Raw genomic sequence first — 16,664 nt, forward strand, 5'->3', positions numbered from 1 at the left:
GGCCGGTAGTCTATATTATACCTTTAGTTAGTTTGGCCTGGACATGGCCGGTAGTCTATACCTTTAGTTAGTTTGGCCTGGACATGGCCGGTAGTCTATACCAGGGGTACTCAACTGGCGGACCGCGGTCCGCGACCGGACCGCGGACCACCTCTTTACTTTTTAAAGTTAATAATATAAATAACATCAGATGGTACATTTCTCATGTGAAATTGCTGCAAAGGCCCCCAAAATGTCCCCCAAGGGCCCCCAAAATTCTGGCGCGCGCTATGCGCGCGCACAGTGTGGCCTGCCAGGGCGTATAACTCCCGGCCTGATTTGGAGTTCCACTCCGGGCCTGCACTCTGCACCCCATTATTGGTTGGGTGGAAGGCGATCTGATTTGTATAAGCTTGGCTTGACCATACTAAACGGGCATAGAGCCCCGCTCTCCGATGGACGCCGCGCATGGGACCGGACCTCGGTCTTATTCAAAAAAAAATGTGTGGACCTTCATCATTTCTAGTTGAGGACCCCTGGTCTATACCTTTAGTTAGTCTGGCCTGGACATGGCCGGTAGTCTACCTTTAGTTAGTTTGGCCTAGACATGGCCGGTAGTCTACCTTTAGTTAGTTAAAGTTTGGCCTGGACATGGCCGGTAGTCTACCTTTAGTTAGTTTGGCCTGGACATGGCCAGTAGTTATATCTTTTCGTTTGGAGTTTAGTCCGTTTTTTTCAGTTAGGTTGGGGGGAGCAGCTTCAAACGTCCCTATAGGGGGTGGCCCGGCCCCACCTTAATCCTTCCGTTGAGTTTGACCGGCATCTCCAGGCCCTTTTGGTTTCCTGATTTAATTTTGGTGAAGTATTTGTTTCTCCAATATTTACAGTATACACACTATCTTGTGGGAAGTAAATAGAATACATTTAAAACTTTGCAGATCTTCTTGGTGGTGTTCTGTTGGGGTTTCCAATTAGAGCCACTGGTTCTGTTTACTTGTTTGGAGGCCGTAACAATAAGGCAGAGATATAAATAGAATCTTATCTCACTCAACAGAGGCCTTTTGACACCACGCCTCATACGAGCATCCCACTCACTCAGATACAGTGCCAGATACAGTACATGATATATAACATATCACGTTATAACATGTAACATGACCCTGCACTTCTCTCTGTAACTGAAACAACCTTCCATTGCACGTCTGGGGCAGCAAATGATAACGAGGTACGTTGGTCTATATTTTGTGTGTTTTTGAAATAACATACACAAATATGTAATGGTTATTTGAAGAGAAGGATGTGCTTTAACCTCTGACTTGAGTCCAATTATACAAATTCCTTCTAAATCCTAATAGTTTTCTGATAGACATTGGTTGCTATATCAGTGGTGCTCAAACCTTTTCATGTCAAGGACCCATTTCAAAATATATTGTTCCAGGGACGCCAGAAGCAAATATTTGAGTTAAAAATGTTCACATTTATTTTATTTTATATATAAGGCATGTAACGATATATCGTATATCGATATATATCGATATTAATCTCGACGATATAATATATTTCTTTAGGGGGGCTAGTGAATTATGGTGTGTGTGATATGAAATGTGAGCTTTAATCATATTCCATCATATTCAAGTGCTTTTGGAGAGAAATTAGACTTTCAGTAGTAGAGCACTGTAGAGGGGGGCTGTGTCTGCATGTGACTATGCCCAGGTGATGGTCGTTGACACTTTTTTTTACATCTTAACTCGAGCTAGGTTCTAAACAAGAAAGCATGTTTACAGTTGTTGCACAGAAATTAAGTAATCTTACAGAAATGAGACAGACTCCATGCAGTCACTTTCAGTAGTATAGAGTTCCGTAGAGAGGAGCTGTGTGTCTGTGACTGTGCCCAAGGTGATGCTCAAAAGTCAAAAGTAATGCTACTTCTTTTGCAATGTAGTTAAATTAAAAAAAGTGGGGAAAAAAAGCTCGGGGGGAAGATAAATTATATAAAATTAATAAAAAAACGGTAATTTGTCTGGAAAATATATTTTGTTTAAAATATCGTGAAAATCGTATCGTGAACCTCATATTGTGATACGAATCGTATCGTGAGTTGAGTGAATCGTTACATGACTAATATATATATTCAAATATTTTCACAACTTTTCAAAAATAGCAGATCCACTAACTCGTAGGCTTGTATATCTACTATTTTTTTTAAGCCAAAGTATAAAATAATGCTTTTTATTTCAAATCTAAAATGACACAGATGCTTCCCGGTCTTAATGGGTTAACAGTCTTAATGTACAGTTTACATTGTTAACAGCATCATTGAAACGACTGGAGTGATCCCAAACTCAACACCAAACCTTTGTTTTGTTTTTCTCCATAGAAGAAGCATGCCTGGAATCAAGATTGTCCTATTTCTTCTACCTTTTTTGTTTGAATATTCATCTCCAACATGTGATAGTGACATTGAATGTCCCATGGAACACCAGAGAGTTTTTGACGCAAGCACCGCTGACATACCACGTCTTCTGGACTCACAGGTAACAGAGGTGTTCTTTGTGAAAAGTCAGATCACTGCTATCCCCGAAGGAGTCTTCAACGGAAGCGCTCAGCTGGAAAAGGTGGAAATCATCATGGACACTCCACTCGTGTCTATCGAGCCTGGTGCTTTTGAGGGCTTAGTGAACCTCAGACAAATTGAGATCTCCAATACTCCAATAACACATATCCCAGTGGGAGTCTTCAGGGGCCTCGGCAATCTAGAAAGGCTGGTCCTAAAACACAACAAGGTTCGTCGTCTGGAGAAAGGCTTGTTCGATGGCCTTAAGAACCTAAATGAAATCCAACTGCAGATTAACGAGATAGAATACATAGAGGAAGGGACCTTTGATGATCTGGAAAGCCTTACGATCCTACATTTGGCTAAGAACAATCTCACTACCTTATCTTCCAGTCTGTTTTCAAACCTGAAAAAACTACAGATATTGAGACTCTATGAAAATCACCTGGCCTCCCTTCCCGAGGGGATACTGCACAACACTCCCAACTTGAAGGATTTTAACTTGGAGGGAAACAAAATAACAGAACTATCGCCCAGCTTGTTTCAACATACAGCGAAGTTGGCCAAGCTGTATTTGGACAGGAATCATCTCACCGGGTTACCTCAAGGGTTCTTTGTGGGATTCCCGGAGCTTAAAACACTGACTCTGGACAAAAATGAACTCACTAGTCTACCTCCAGTGCTCTTTGGAGAAATGCCCAAATTGACCGAGTTGAATTTCAAAGAAAATAACCTCAGCAGTCTTCCTAATGGAATATTCAGTGCTCTCAAGAAACTTAAAAAGCTAGACCTGTCTAGAAACAACTTTGAAACCTTGTCTGTTGAATATTTTGAGGGCCCAGAGAAGCTTACAGAGCTGAATTTAATGAACAACAGGCTGAAGTCACTGGATGCAGCCTTATTTGAAAGACTAGCCTCTCTGTCCACCCTGAGGTTAGCTAACAACAACCTACGGACTCTTCCGGAGGATATATTCACACATTTGGCGAAACTCACCAAAGTCAATCTCAACGGCAATCCTTGGAATTGCAACTGCAGACTGATTCACCTGTACCAGTGGATGAAGGCCAACTCAGATAAAATCAAGTCCACTTCACCTGAAGTCTGTGAGCGTCCAGAGGATTTGAAGGGGCAGGAGTTTATGTCGCTAACAGAGGATCAGTTGATATGTCACGCACACCCACCTCCCACTACAACTACCACCACCACAACCACCACAACTCGACCCACAGCCACCAAACCGAGAACTACTCAAACTGCAACCACTCCATCGTCTACAAAGGCCCCCACCACCACTACCGCTGCTACAGCATCAACCACCACCACTTGCACCACCCTACCGACCACAGTGGTGGTGCTGTGCACTGCCGTTATCAGCAGCGTCGTCACTGGCCTTATTTGTTGGTGGAAGAACACGAGAGACAGACGCAATCTGGGCCGCAGAATAAGCAAGAATTCTGTACTGAACAATGGGATAGGGATGGGAGGTATGAGTTGAGAGGGGAACTAAACTTTAAACAAATAGGTGTTGGAACTACCTTGAAGAGCATGTGTGTTTCTGTTCATGGAGTTAAGCTGTGGAACAGCCTATAAAGCAAAGCATCAACCTAAAGCAATTTGAAAAGAGGCTCAAACAGGAATTATTGGATAAATATAACCTGGAATGAGTGGGGAGTTGAGTTATGTTATGCTATTTAGTGTTGGATTGAAGTAGTACATTTTAGCTTTTTGTCTTTTTTCCTCCTTGTTTCTCGTTTTCAGTTTTTTGTTTTGTTTGTTTCTTTTTCATTTTTTTCTTTTATAAATGTCATTTGTTTGTTTTGTTTATATGTTCATTGTTATGCATATCCTCATTAGTATTTTGGAATACATTGGGATAAGGATAGGCACTAACAAGCTACATATAAGCTTCTGCCTATGCCTTTTCGATCACCTTAAAAAAAATGTTTTGTGTAATGTCTCTCTGAAAGATCGAAATAAACTATTCATTCACACTGTGGCTAAAGGATCATTAGCGCTGCCTGTGGCCTGTTGGAGAGGAGAATTGGACCATAAAATGCATAGGCCTATTATTTTTTGAATTGAACCCAATAGGTTGGAGTATTTGTACTTAAATTAAATTAATTAAGTTAATAAATCCTTACATTCATACTTAATTAATAATTTAAGTGAATTAAGTTTAGTACTTTTAATAACACAAGTGCCTGGGGGATCTGTTCACCACGACCAATAATTACACTGCTCATTGTGCTCAAGACAATATTGGCCTCCGATGAGCTTTTGATGCTTAAATCAAAATAATCCATTTGGTTTTCTTTTTGTTGTTATTTTTCACAAAACTTGACTACTACTGATGTTTATCTTCCTGTGACATTCCTTCAATACAAATTATGTTAAAATAAAGTTGGTTAAAGTGGTTAAAAGCAAAAAAAAAAAAAAAAAGGAAACATCGGACGAACTGTAATATATCTTGGATGTCAACTCAATTGCTTTTGGTCTGGATTTCCATTTTGTGTTTCAGACACTGTACCTAAACTAGACCATACAGTCAAATCTACAGTTTGTACAGCCACTCTTTCCTTAAACTGGACAGAATTTTTTAACGTATGGTCTAGCATAGGCTGTCCTTACACAGTGGTAGGAACGTTGCACATGTATGCATGATGTTTGACCCTGCTTTTTGTGGAGTCATTGGCCGCGTTTATATGAAGGGTGATCATTCCGAATAAATACTTCCGAATAAAATACTTCGGAAGTAATGTTTTTGCTGCGAGTTTCCATGGGAAATGGTCATTCCGAATGAGTGTTTAAAATTTATATGGAGAAGTGATAGAAGACATTCAAGACATGATACATGTTAATTCACGTGAAACTACGCCATCTGTTGGACACATAAAATATAGGCAGTTCATTCATTGTGACTGTCTCAACAATACAAACATATTTACGAAAGACTTACTTTGAAATCCCATCATTTCATTCCGCAGTAGCTTTGAGGCTGCTGGTTGGATAGGGGCGGGCATATTATGTTTACCGTCTTCTCCGCTGGGAAGGTGATCATCTCGTTTTTATTTGTAGGCCTACTTTATTATCTACAGCACGAGAGAGAGAGAGAGAGAGAGAGAGAGAGAGAGAGAGAGAGCATCTGCTCATTCTGCTGCTGCTCCACGGTTTTTTGTGGATTTCGGATCTGAAAAAAGGAAAGAAATAACGCGCTCTAGTGCAAACTGCGGCGCGCCTTGGATATGAGCGCCTTGGAGCATGCTCAGAAAGACCAGAATGAACTTACATCCGAAGCAGTGTAAACATGAGTCCAATTTTCTTTCAATCGCATTGAACATTGGAATAATCCGGCCAGTGACATCGGAATGGTTTTTAGATCGCATCGAGCATTTTCATTCGGATTTAAGTTTTTGTAGGTGTTTACATGACGTGTAATAGGATTGAACTTCTATTCGGAATGAAAAGGGGATTTAACTGCTCATGTAAACGTAGCCATTGGTCCAGGGAGGGGTGGGTGGGGGTTAGCGTTATTTTCTCCTTTTTATATTTTGTTGTGTTAGTTTTACATTTGTGTGTAATGTATATGCGTCTTGTTTTTGTTTAGATTTTTGAGTGGTGCTAACCACTCCAAGGCACAGCTTTGTCTGCAGCTAACCTGATTGACGCACGCACACGCACGCGCGCACACACACACACACACACACACACACACACACACACACACACACACACACACACACACACGATTTTCATGCTTGAGTTTTTCTTTTTCATTCAAGAGCTTTTCTATTTTGTAACAAATGGGTGAATACGATGAAGGCACAGCCTACAGCCTTCCTGGGGCAGACTGGCCCTTATTCCTGGAGGATGTTTTTCCTTCTAAATACCATCTTCATGGCCTCAATAGTTTTTTATCTATCTCTCCCCGGAGATAAATATTGTGAAAATAGAACATCTACAAACTCACAAAGCTGTGTTGTAATATCCCGAGCTTGTAGATCGGCTAAAATGTCCGCTTCTTTCGTATATCATCTGACAATTTGGCCAATGTTTACTTTTGATGTAGTAATTAATGGTCTACTTCTTTTCAAAAGGTATTGAAAAATGACCCACGACCCACAGGTTGACATTTTGACAACCTCTACCCAAGCCCCTAGGCCTAGGGCCTATAGCTATAGCCTTGTTTCTAACTTCAAGACAAATAGTTTAGAATATGGAGGGCCAAATATATGTACGTATGTATGACTTCTGATTTGTTATTTAGCTGTAAAATGTTTTGAGACATAGGTCATTGTAAATAATATATAAACATGCTTTGATCGTGTCCTTGATCTCCTTGCTAAATCTGCACACACGCACACACACGCACAGCAAGTTTACGTAACAATGCTGTAAAAACATGAGCCAGGCGTGTTCTATACAAAATCAAGCTACCGTCCTATAATCTTACCCAAGACTTTGCTTAGCTCTGAGAGGGAGGTCACCTAAGCATACAACCCCATAGCTTGACAAAAGTAATTTCTATATCTAGTTATGATTAATTCTAATTCAGTATATGTCATCATGGCCTCACTAACTCACATCAAGTTATTGCTACAGTATATGTCAATATGACCGATTGTAATTTGGAACTACTCTCTTGTACTCTCTTGGATGCTTGAGTGAGTTTCTGTTTCCACTAGTAGGCAATGGGCCCTATCTAGTGCGCCGCCTTACCCCGGGCCCTTATCCCTAAACTTCTTTACCATGTTTTACTATTTTGAAAAACATTTAAAAAAAAGTTGAAATAGCTCATACAAGCTCATTTAATAAATTCATAATTAATAATCTTGTTATCAATTCAGTTATATACAGTATTTTAATCACATTGACAGCCTGTATTTGCCCTGGGGTGACTAGGACTAACCAGCACTACGGCTACACATGCCAGTAGCTTAGCATTGGCCAATCAGAGAAAGAGTCACTGTGAGTAGGGCTGGGATGATATGGGACGATTGTTTATCATGATAAAAAACAAACACTCAATCGTATCGCAGAGATTTAAATGTATTATGAAATTGTCCTCCGTCATACACTAGGATGAAGTCGATTTTTTTTGCAGTCCCACTTAAACCCTCTACATTTGATAAAACGGAACTTGTAAAGAGCACATTTGGTACTCTCTAATTTCACTTTACTACACAAATCGATTCGGCAAACATAGCAGATCTGCAAGCTCAGAGCTTGTAGATGGACTATTTTTGGCAAACGTTCCCCACAGAATAGGGATGCTGAGGGTTTAAGTGGTTAACAAAAAAAGGCATATTAAGTTTTAAGAATACTTTCATTATCCCCTTAATATCGTTAGTCGCAATAACCTTTGCCGCAAGAATCGTTACAATGTAATTTTCATATGGTCCCCAACTGTGAATGACTTCACTGTTGACAGAACTCCACCCCAGCATGTCAAACATGGACTGATCAAATGTTAATGTCAATAAATTATGACTCAGCAACCAACCTCGAACCCGCTACACGCAAGTGGCGCATTGGACAAACCACACCAGGCAACAATGAATGCTCAGGTGATAATCTGCATTTAGAATTATGGCCGCGTGATTATGCAGACAGATATCGTCCTATCAGACGCGTTCCAAACGAGTTCAACAGACACACACCGAAGACTCATGTGTTGCAGTGGAGTCATTCTTGAAGAAAAAACGAGTTACGAAAATCTCTCTCCCAGGTTTTCTGTCTCTCCTCCTCCCTCTGGTTCCTCTTTCCCGTCGTGTCACCCTTTCCCCTCCTCCGCTCTCTGCCCTCCGGCCGGGCGGTGACGACTGCTTTGGGGTCCTTCGCCGGGAAGTGGGTGACCTTGGCTCTCTTCGCCGGCCCGTAGCCGAGGCCTCTGTGGTCCCTCTTCAACACGGTCGGCACGGGCCGCCGGGGCCCCTCCCCCCCCGGCCCCAGCCCCGCGCCGGGGTCCCAGCCGCAGCGGAGCATCATCTTGTAGCTGGCGCTGGAGGCGGGGAGGCAGTACTGGGGGGCGGGCGGAGGCCGCCGCAGGTTGAACTGGTGCAGCGTGGAGGACAGGTGAGAGGACACACTGCTGCTGTACTGGACTCCACACACCTCACAGCACTGCTGCTGCTGCTGCTGCTGGGACCTCCTGGAGGACAAAGAGAAGCATGTTTAACCCATTGAGGACCAGATTCTACAAATGTCTTCTAAATCACGACAGTTTTCTGAAAAACGTATGTTTCTATATCAGTGGTGCTCAAACTTTTGCTCAAAATTATATGTATTCGTATTCGGCCGCCGACCCCATCTGAAAGTATGTTTTTCCAGGGACCCCCCCCCCCCAGAAGCAAAGATATGAGTTAAAAATGTTTGCTGTGAAAGAATATATATTCAAAGATGTGCACACGTGGCCCAGGCCGTAGCGTAACGGTCTGGGCACCGGACTGGTAATCCAGTCGCAGTGTGCCGCGGGTTCGACTCCCGGACCCGACACGGCCTTTACTGCATGTCATCCCCCCATCTCTCTCCCGTTTCCTGTCAGCCTACTGTCTGTCCCTTCAAAAATCAATAAAAGGCGTAAGCCGCAAAAAAATATCTTAAAAAAAAAAAAAAAGATGTGCACACGTTTTCACGATTTAAAACAAATAGCAGATCTACAAGCGGTTTCCACAGAATAGGGATTCATGGATGCTTGGGGCTCATTGTGACAGGGTCATGGACACATCCATCTACGAGCTGATACATGTCGTCTGGCATGTATCCAAAATAATTGGCTGCACAGTGACTGTTACTACGACGATAGTCATCTGTTAGAACAGCTCACAAGTACAAAAATAAAGGGAAGGTTTTACTGGTGGTGTCAAGTCTGGATCAACATTTGCCACTTATCTGTGGCCCGGCTATTAACCTGCCGTCTATTTAATCTCCAGTGCTCATATCGGGTCAAGAGCCACCTGTTCAAGGTTCAAGTTTGTACTTTATTGTTACATCTAGTGTACAGGTACAAGAGTATAAGAGTAAAACTTATTTTTGTTTGGCTTCCTTCAGACAATGCAGCAGCATAGGCATAGGTAACATAACATCAACATCAAACACAAAAAGATTGGGGACCCCCCCGAGGGGTTGCGACCCCCAGAGAACCCCTGGTCTAGACCATGGGTTCCCAAACTTGTCAGCCCGCGACCCCAAAATAATGCTGCCATTGAGTCACAACCCCAACCTAACCCTGGAGGTGATTTCATGCAAATAAACGTTCACATTTGTCTCTATTCAGGTATGTAAAATATTTGTGATGACCAAAAGTAAATTCGCACCCCCAACTGACCCGGTCAACTTTCGGGACCCATGCTCTAGCCCAGATTGGCAATGTGTGCCAGGGAGATTCAAATCCACTTGCATACAATAACAGTCAGCACATGTGCGGTAAACTGTGCCAAGAGCCAGAATATATTGCTGATAATATATGTTGCAATAAGAATTCCATAGCAGCTTCACAGCCATACACACAGTATGACATGTATAATGACGGTAAAAGACAGTGCCATGGCATGTGCACAGCACAGTACACACATTAAGAAATTAAGGATACGAACACATCTGTAACCATTATTTCATACTTTAGCTGTTGAAAAGAATCGCAGATCTACAAGCTCATACACTTGAATTGTAGATTTGAAAAATCGTGAAAACGTGTGCAAATCTTTCAATATATATTCTTTCACAACATGCGTTTTTAACGCAAATATTTGCAGGTTCCTGGAACCAAATATGCGGGTCGGCGGCCAATTACATATCATTCTAGGGGGTCTTGGCATGAAATATTGTTTTTATGACATTTCAGAAAACTGATTTAAGTTGATTAAGACTGATTAAGACATTTTTAGAATCTGGTCCCAGGTCTTAATGGCTTAAGAGGTTGTGTTAAAAAGGTTCATAGGTTACCCTAGGGTAGGTACCCTCACAAAAACATGCAGTAATCCTGGTCTCTAAACTGCCTCCCCCTGGCCAGCCGGGACGCCTGATGGAGGGGAAAGGAACTGGTTGGAATAACGTGTTCCTTCCACGCGCTACGTCCAACCAGGGAAACTCCCCCCTGTCAGGTGTAAAGGAGCAACTTGGACACTCAAGCATGAAGGAAGCATGAGTTAAGTCCGTTGCTCTCCCTAGGTTGGCGGAGGGTGTGTAGAGCCCAGGATCACATCACAGGATGATTGACACAGGGGTGAAAAATGGGTTACAAAATCGTGGGACAAAATATAAAAAATTAAAAAGGTTCATAGGTGTTGTGAGGAGTCGTCCTGCCGGGTGTGCTCACCTGGCATCAGGTGGCGTCTCCTGCTCTGGGCCTCTCCCATAGCTCTCCAACTCCTCCAGCACCCTCTGGTGGCCTTCTGGAGAGGGACAGTCCAGATAAACGGTACAAACACCAGTCAAAGATCACAGTTTTCCACATTTGGAAACCTGTGAAACCCTCAGTTTCAGTCTGAAACGGAAGCCCATGTGTATCTGAACCAATCAGAGCGTTGCATCCCTTCAGGTTATGGGACGTTAGTGTCTACGTGGAGTTGTGTTTGTTTACAATGAGACACGGACAGCCTGCTCAGACTACGTGGCTCATTTCTATCCTATAATGTTTTCAGATATACATATTTTAGCGTGCTGATTTGTTTTGGCACCTATTGTCAGGTATGCCCATATGGTGACCACGGAAATGCGCTACAAGTGCAGAAAAACGTATTCTTCTATAACTTAAGTCTTTAACTCGGAGAGTGCACAAGTATTACCAAACGGACCCCGGTTGTATTTGTACTCTCTGAGTTACACATGGAGATTGTGTGGTGTGCACACGCTTTTAGGTGTTTATCGGGCAAATATTTGCCTGATGTTTGTACAGAATAGCGACCACAATGCATGGGGTAGTGTAGTACCTGCCAACGCCAGGTCCCTGGCGTCCCTGCCCTGCACGTCCACCACTCCCACCCACGCAGCTCCTCTCTGCAGCAGCAGTCTGACTGCAGGCCTCTGGCCAGACGAGCTGGCACACATCACCGCTGTCCAGAAGAAAGTGTCCTGAGGGGAAAACCAATGAAACGTCTCATTTAACACCCAACCGCACGTTTCTCACTCACGTTTCTATTTTTGAGTGAGGAGCCACACACACACACACACACAGTACAGTGACAGTACAGTAGAGGGACCCCCTGGGGACCCCCACACAGTAAAGGTGGTTGCACACTGGACGCGTTTTTCGGAAAACCGATGGAGAAACGCCGCTAAAAATCTGAAAAAAAGCTTGGTGTGTAGGGACCTTAACTCTGTCATTTCTCAACCGTTTCGGACGTGGAGCTGCTCGCTGAAATCAGCCTGCCTCCCTGGGCGCGTTCCTGGGGGTCTGGATGTTCCGGGGATCCTCAGGAAACCCCCCATGGTAACTTTCTTATTTCTCTACCATTTCGGACACCAGGCGGCTCACCGGAACCAGGGCCGGCACCCTGGGCACGTTCCTGTGTCCCAAGACCCCCACACGGAGTTGCACCACTCACTTCACACGGGTGTGATTTTTATGAAATGAATTAGCAAATCTGTGATACAAATGTAAACAACATTTGTTTACACTTGGTATAACTGAACATTTGTGCATTCATTTAATAATGGGTGTCCCAGAGCCATTGAGAGAGGCACAGAGTTGTGTCATTTCTGTTCACTCCATCGGAGCTAATTATTTTACAGCAATGGAAGAACATTCATAATATTCAATCATGTATTGCCAAAACCAACCTAACTGATTTGGAATTTGACTTGATGATTTGGAAGTGTGCTCAGACATAACAAGAACACAAAGCGGAATGCAAAAGTAATACTAGGTGAAATATAATGAAGTAAACCACTACATCCATGTTATGATGATAGACGTATCCACTGTATTTTACACAGACACGCGGCGCAGCGACACCCTACCTGGAAGTTGATGTCCACCCCTCTAGAGAGCAGCTCCTTCAGCCCAGAGAGGTCTCCCTCCTGGGCACAACGGAGTAGTTTGAGCCCCTGGAGCTCTGCGGTGCTGGAGCTGACGACTTCTTGTGGAGCATGAGTCCTCCTTTCTCTACTGTTCCTCCTCGTCGTCGTCCGGGCCCCTCGACCTCCTCCAACTCTCCTTTCCCGTGTACCAGGTCTCACGTTGCCTGACTCTTCTCTTGCATCACGTCTGCCTCCTCCTCCTGTCCCCAGGCCCATTACAAGAATTACATGATCGCAATTATTCTTGCATAATCGTCATAATCGTTTCCATGTTGAAATGATACATTTTCCAAAAATAGCAGAAATTCTGTATATGTAAAATTATTAAATGTGTCAGTAATTCATTTGTATAAATAAGTTATTTGTCATATATTCCGCATGCAATTTGTGATTATGAAGCCTAAAAACCAAACAGAATTTTAAATTAAAAAAAACAAACATTGTATTGTATTCATATGTTCCAATGTTCAATGCCAAATACACAATAATTAAAGTGTCAATTGCAATTATTACCGTGACCAATCATCAACTTAAATGATATAACGGTGACATGGCCCTACCTCCCTCCTCCATGGGGCTGTTTCTCCTCCTCCTCTCCCCATCATCATCATCTCCTTCGGTCAGACTCTCGTAGAACCTCCGGGCCTGCGCTCCACTGAGGGGTGGGCTGCTCGTCCGAACTCTGCGGGGGGTTTCCGTGCTTCTGTTCCAACAGAACTCCTCCTCTCTGGCAGGAGTGAAGTAACCCAGAGCGTCCACCATCACAAGTACCTGCTGTTTGCCGACTGTGGATAATACCAAAAGAGATTGAGAAGCAGTGGTGGGGGGAAAGTACTCACTTTTGTTTTACAGTTGAATTTAGGCATTTAGTTCATGCTCTTTATCCAGAGCGATTTACACAGTAAGCAAGAAGGTAATACATTGATGTATTACATGGCAATACATATGTTCACAAGATTTGTGCCGCATTTTCACGATTTTTCTAAAATAGCAGACCTACAAGCTCGTAGCTTGTAGATCTGCTATTTTTCAATAGCTACAGTATAACATAATAGTTAAAACACCAAAAGGGTTTCCCGCTCAAAATGGGTTAATGCTGGCTGGTGTTCAACGGCTAGTAATGTCAACAAACTCCTACTCCAACTGCTTGTCAGGGTGGTGAGGGCATACTCTAAGGGTGGGGGTCCCCAGTTCAAAATAAATACAACTATTTTGAGGAGTCACGGCCTGAAAAGGTTGATAAAGACATCCTTTCTCTTCCTGGAAAGTTATCATGCTGAAATAGAACCACATGTACAATTGTACATGTACGACAATCACCCCAAAACGAAAAATCTGATAATCAGAGCTCCGTTTGGAACCCTAGAATGTCTCTGTTGTTACATACAGTTGGTACAGTATTCCAAACACAGACAGGAGCCATAGAACAGTGTCCTTGACTTGCGGTTGCAGCGGCAGAACGGCTGCATAAATGTGATAAATGCTCCGTTTGTACTCACCCATTAAATAATTCCAAAGACGTGGAGTGAGATATTGTCCTCTAGTTTCACATCCATGTGAAAGTTCTGGCACAAAACGTGTATTTAGTTAAATATCTCTTTTTCACGAGCTGCACCCGGACCCTCTCCAGGCGAGGGGCCCGGAATGATCGATGGACTGAATTTACCAACAATTCCTGTTGATTACCACAAATGTCATCACATCGCTTTGCGATAGGTGCTGGGTAATTAATCACACCACCTGCCAATTGTGTGACTGCAAACTTTTGTGTTTCCCTGGTCAATTGGTGATGACGTCTGTGGTAAACAGGACGTATTTGTAAAATCAGTTCATCGATCATTCCGGCCCCCCCTCGCCCGGAGAGAAAGATGTCCGTGTGCATCTCTTGAAAAAGTGGAGATAATTGACTAAATACACGTTTTGTGCCAGAACTTTCACATGGATATAAAACTAGAGGACCATATTTCACTCCACGTCTTTGGAATTATTAATTAAGTATAATTAAATGATCACAGGCATTCTAGGTCTACTCTAGTACATCTGCATCCCATGGAGGGCTTAATAACCGATCAGGGACCTTAGGGTTACCTTCGTCCAAACTTCAGAAAAGGTAAACTAGGGTCCCGAAAGGGGCTAGGTGTTCTATGGCTCCTGTATGTGGAATACTGTACCAACTGTATCATGTAACAACATAGACATTCTAGGGCTAAGCGAGTAGACAGAAATGGTGCCATCTTATAATGAGTATTAGTGATGAGGACGACCCATTTTTGAAAATCGGTGAAGTGGTCCTTTAAAGGTTAAAAGATGTAGGCCGTTCTAAAAAACTAAAAATAACATGGTTCTATCATTTCAATAATGACCAACACAGTTAGCTTAGCTTCCGATGTTAGCTCAGAATCACCGTGCTGTTTAAGATGATTAAAATGCGTATTACTCTTTGCTTTACAAGAACGTCGAAGTAGGATCGGGTAATTATTAAGAATGTCAATAATATGAAACAGAACAAAACTCACCGGGTGTCAGCAACGACGAGTTTAATGAAAACACTTCTAGCTTAAGTTTAGATGGTGAAATGTTGTTGTTTACACTTCTGCCTCTTCCGGTTGTAATATCTTCTTCTCTTGCGTCGTAAAGGCTAGACGTAGGCGCCGCCGTGGTGCGTTGCTGCCGCTCACTGGTTCAATGTGGCATTTCACCGATGGTCTAGTAGTGTGGAAAGTCTGGTGAGGCTTTTTTTTATTGATTGATTGAAATATTTATTAACAGTTTGCAGAATTACAGTACATTTCAAGCACAAACTCAATACAAAGACTGTTAACTGTGAGTGGACGACCCAATTAAGCATTACACTTGTTTACAAGAGGGTCCACCATATGTTCAATTCATCAAAATAGTACTGTGGCCATTACGGGGATCGAACCCGCGACCTTCGCGTTATTAGCACGACGCTCTAACCAACTGAGCTAAACGGCCTAGTTGAGGTTCAATAGTTAGTACAGTCGAATCTAAACCATGGTCCCATGGGACCACCAGTAGTTCTTGAGGCCACCTTGTGGTCCCGACTCCCCAACTAAAGGATGGTAGGCTAATAAATAGTACCCAAAAATCAAATGGACCCTTTTATAGATCTTTTGAGAGTGTCAAATGGAAAATGGGTCGTCCTCATTTTACACACAAATAAAATATGAATGATATTTTTTCTCCTTCAGCTCGACTTTGTCTGCTCTGCTCGGTGATACTACATCGGAAACAAGGGACTATTTTCGCTCTTATGCCACCAAAATGTGGAACGCTCTACCAACAGTCATTAAGACATGTGAATCCCTCAAAACCACTCTCAAGGGCACCTATTCATCAATCAATCAATCAATGCTCCGACAAATCTCATTGGAAGTGTCAGCTTTTTTTATTCGTTTTTTGTAACGGTTGCAGTACACCGTCTGTACCACCAGAGAGAGCTGTAGACTTTTAAAAACATACTTAAGTTCAAAAATACTGAAGTAGGCCTATTCAAAAGCATAACAATTAGCTCACAATGTGCCCTGCTGCAACACTTGTGAGCTTGTATTTATTTTCACTATGTGAAATAGGGATTTTTCGTTTCGTTTTTGTTTCCTACAAATGTATATAAGAAAAAGTACAATATTTTGTTGATAGAGTTGATTGATTGATTGATTGATTGATTGATTGATTGATTGATTGATTGATTTATTGATTGATTGTATGAACATCTTTTACAACATTTATGAACTCGGGTGATTAGGCACAAGTGTGAGACAGAGATGTTTTTTCTTTTAAAATAAAATATTCCAAAAAAGTTTCATCAGTTAAATTAAGTCCATTCACATCTACAAATTACATCCTGCACATAATTGTACATTAATTCAAACTCCCAACTCAAAACTGGGGAGGGATTCTGGGAGATTACATCCTGATGTGAAAGAAAATATTTCTAAGGTTGTTGTGTATTCTGTGGACAATCAAATGTATCAAAATCAACTGGAAATATTACATTTTGATGTAGTGTCATCATAATTATATGGCACACTGACTATCACGAAAATGACAAAATATTGATTGAAACCTTTATTTCAGGGGAATCCAATTG

General features: G+C 42.4%; 2 protein-coding genes across 2 annotated transcripts; one reads left to right on the top strand and one right to left on the bottom strand.

Moving 5' to 3' along the window:
• Positions 1-2,374: 2,374 nt before the first annotated feature.
• LOC310859520 (uncharacterized protein) lies at positions 2,375-4,850 on the top strand. The gene has a single exon (XM_083766104.1). The coding sequence runs from the start codon at positions 2,451-2,453 to the stop codon at positions 4,029-4,031; it is 1,581 nt and encodes a 526-aa protein (XP_083622230.1). The 5' UTR covers positions 2,375-2,450; the 3' UTR covers positions 4,032-4,850.
• Positions 4,851-7,946: 3,096 nt separating this feature from the next.
• gpank1 (G patch domain and ankyrin repeats 1) lies at positions 7,947-15,144 on the bottom strand. Its single transcript, XM_083766108.1, has 6 exons — positions 15,070-15,144; positions 13,114-13,338; positions 12,494-12,753; positions 11,464-11,605; positions 10,851-10,926; positions 7,947-8,684 (listed from the first exon to the last, which is right to left on the bottom strand). The coding sequence occupies exons 2-6, from the start codon at positions 13,313-13,315 to the stop codon at positions 8,219-8,221; spliced, it is 1,146 nt and encodes a 381-aa protein (XP_083622234.1). The 5' UTR covers positions 13,316-13,338; positions 15,070-15,144; the 3' UTR covers positions 7,947-8,218.
• Between the last annotated feature and the right edge of the window lie 1,520 nt (positions 15,145-16,664).

The sequence above is a fragment of the Protomyctophum parallelum genome (assembly GCF_964188405.1).
Source record: "Protomyctophum parallelum genome assembly, chromosome: 5".
NCBI lineage: Eukaryota > Metazoa > Chordata > Actinopteri > Myctophiformes > Myctophidae > Protomyctophum > Protomyctophum parallelum.

Coding starts and splice junctions, on each gene's coding strand:
- gpank1 (XM_083766108.1), bottom strand. CDS start 13,315: ATGGTGGACGCTCTGGGTTACTTCACTCCTGCCAGAGAGGAGGAGTTC. Junction 12,754..13,113: donor CAGCCCCATGGAGGAGGGAG/GTAGGGCCATGT, acceptor GCCTGGGGACAG/GAGGAGGAGGCAGACGTGAT. Junction 11,606..12,493: donor GGGTGGACATCAACTTCCAG/GTAGGGTGTCGC, acceptor TTTTCCCCTCAG/GACACTTTCTTCTGGACAGC.
- LOC310859520 (XM_083766104.1), top strand. CDS start 2,451: ATGGAACACCAGAGAGTTTTTGACGCAAGCACCGCTGACATACCACGT.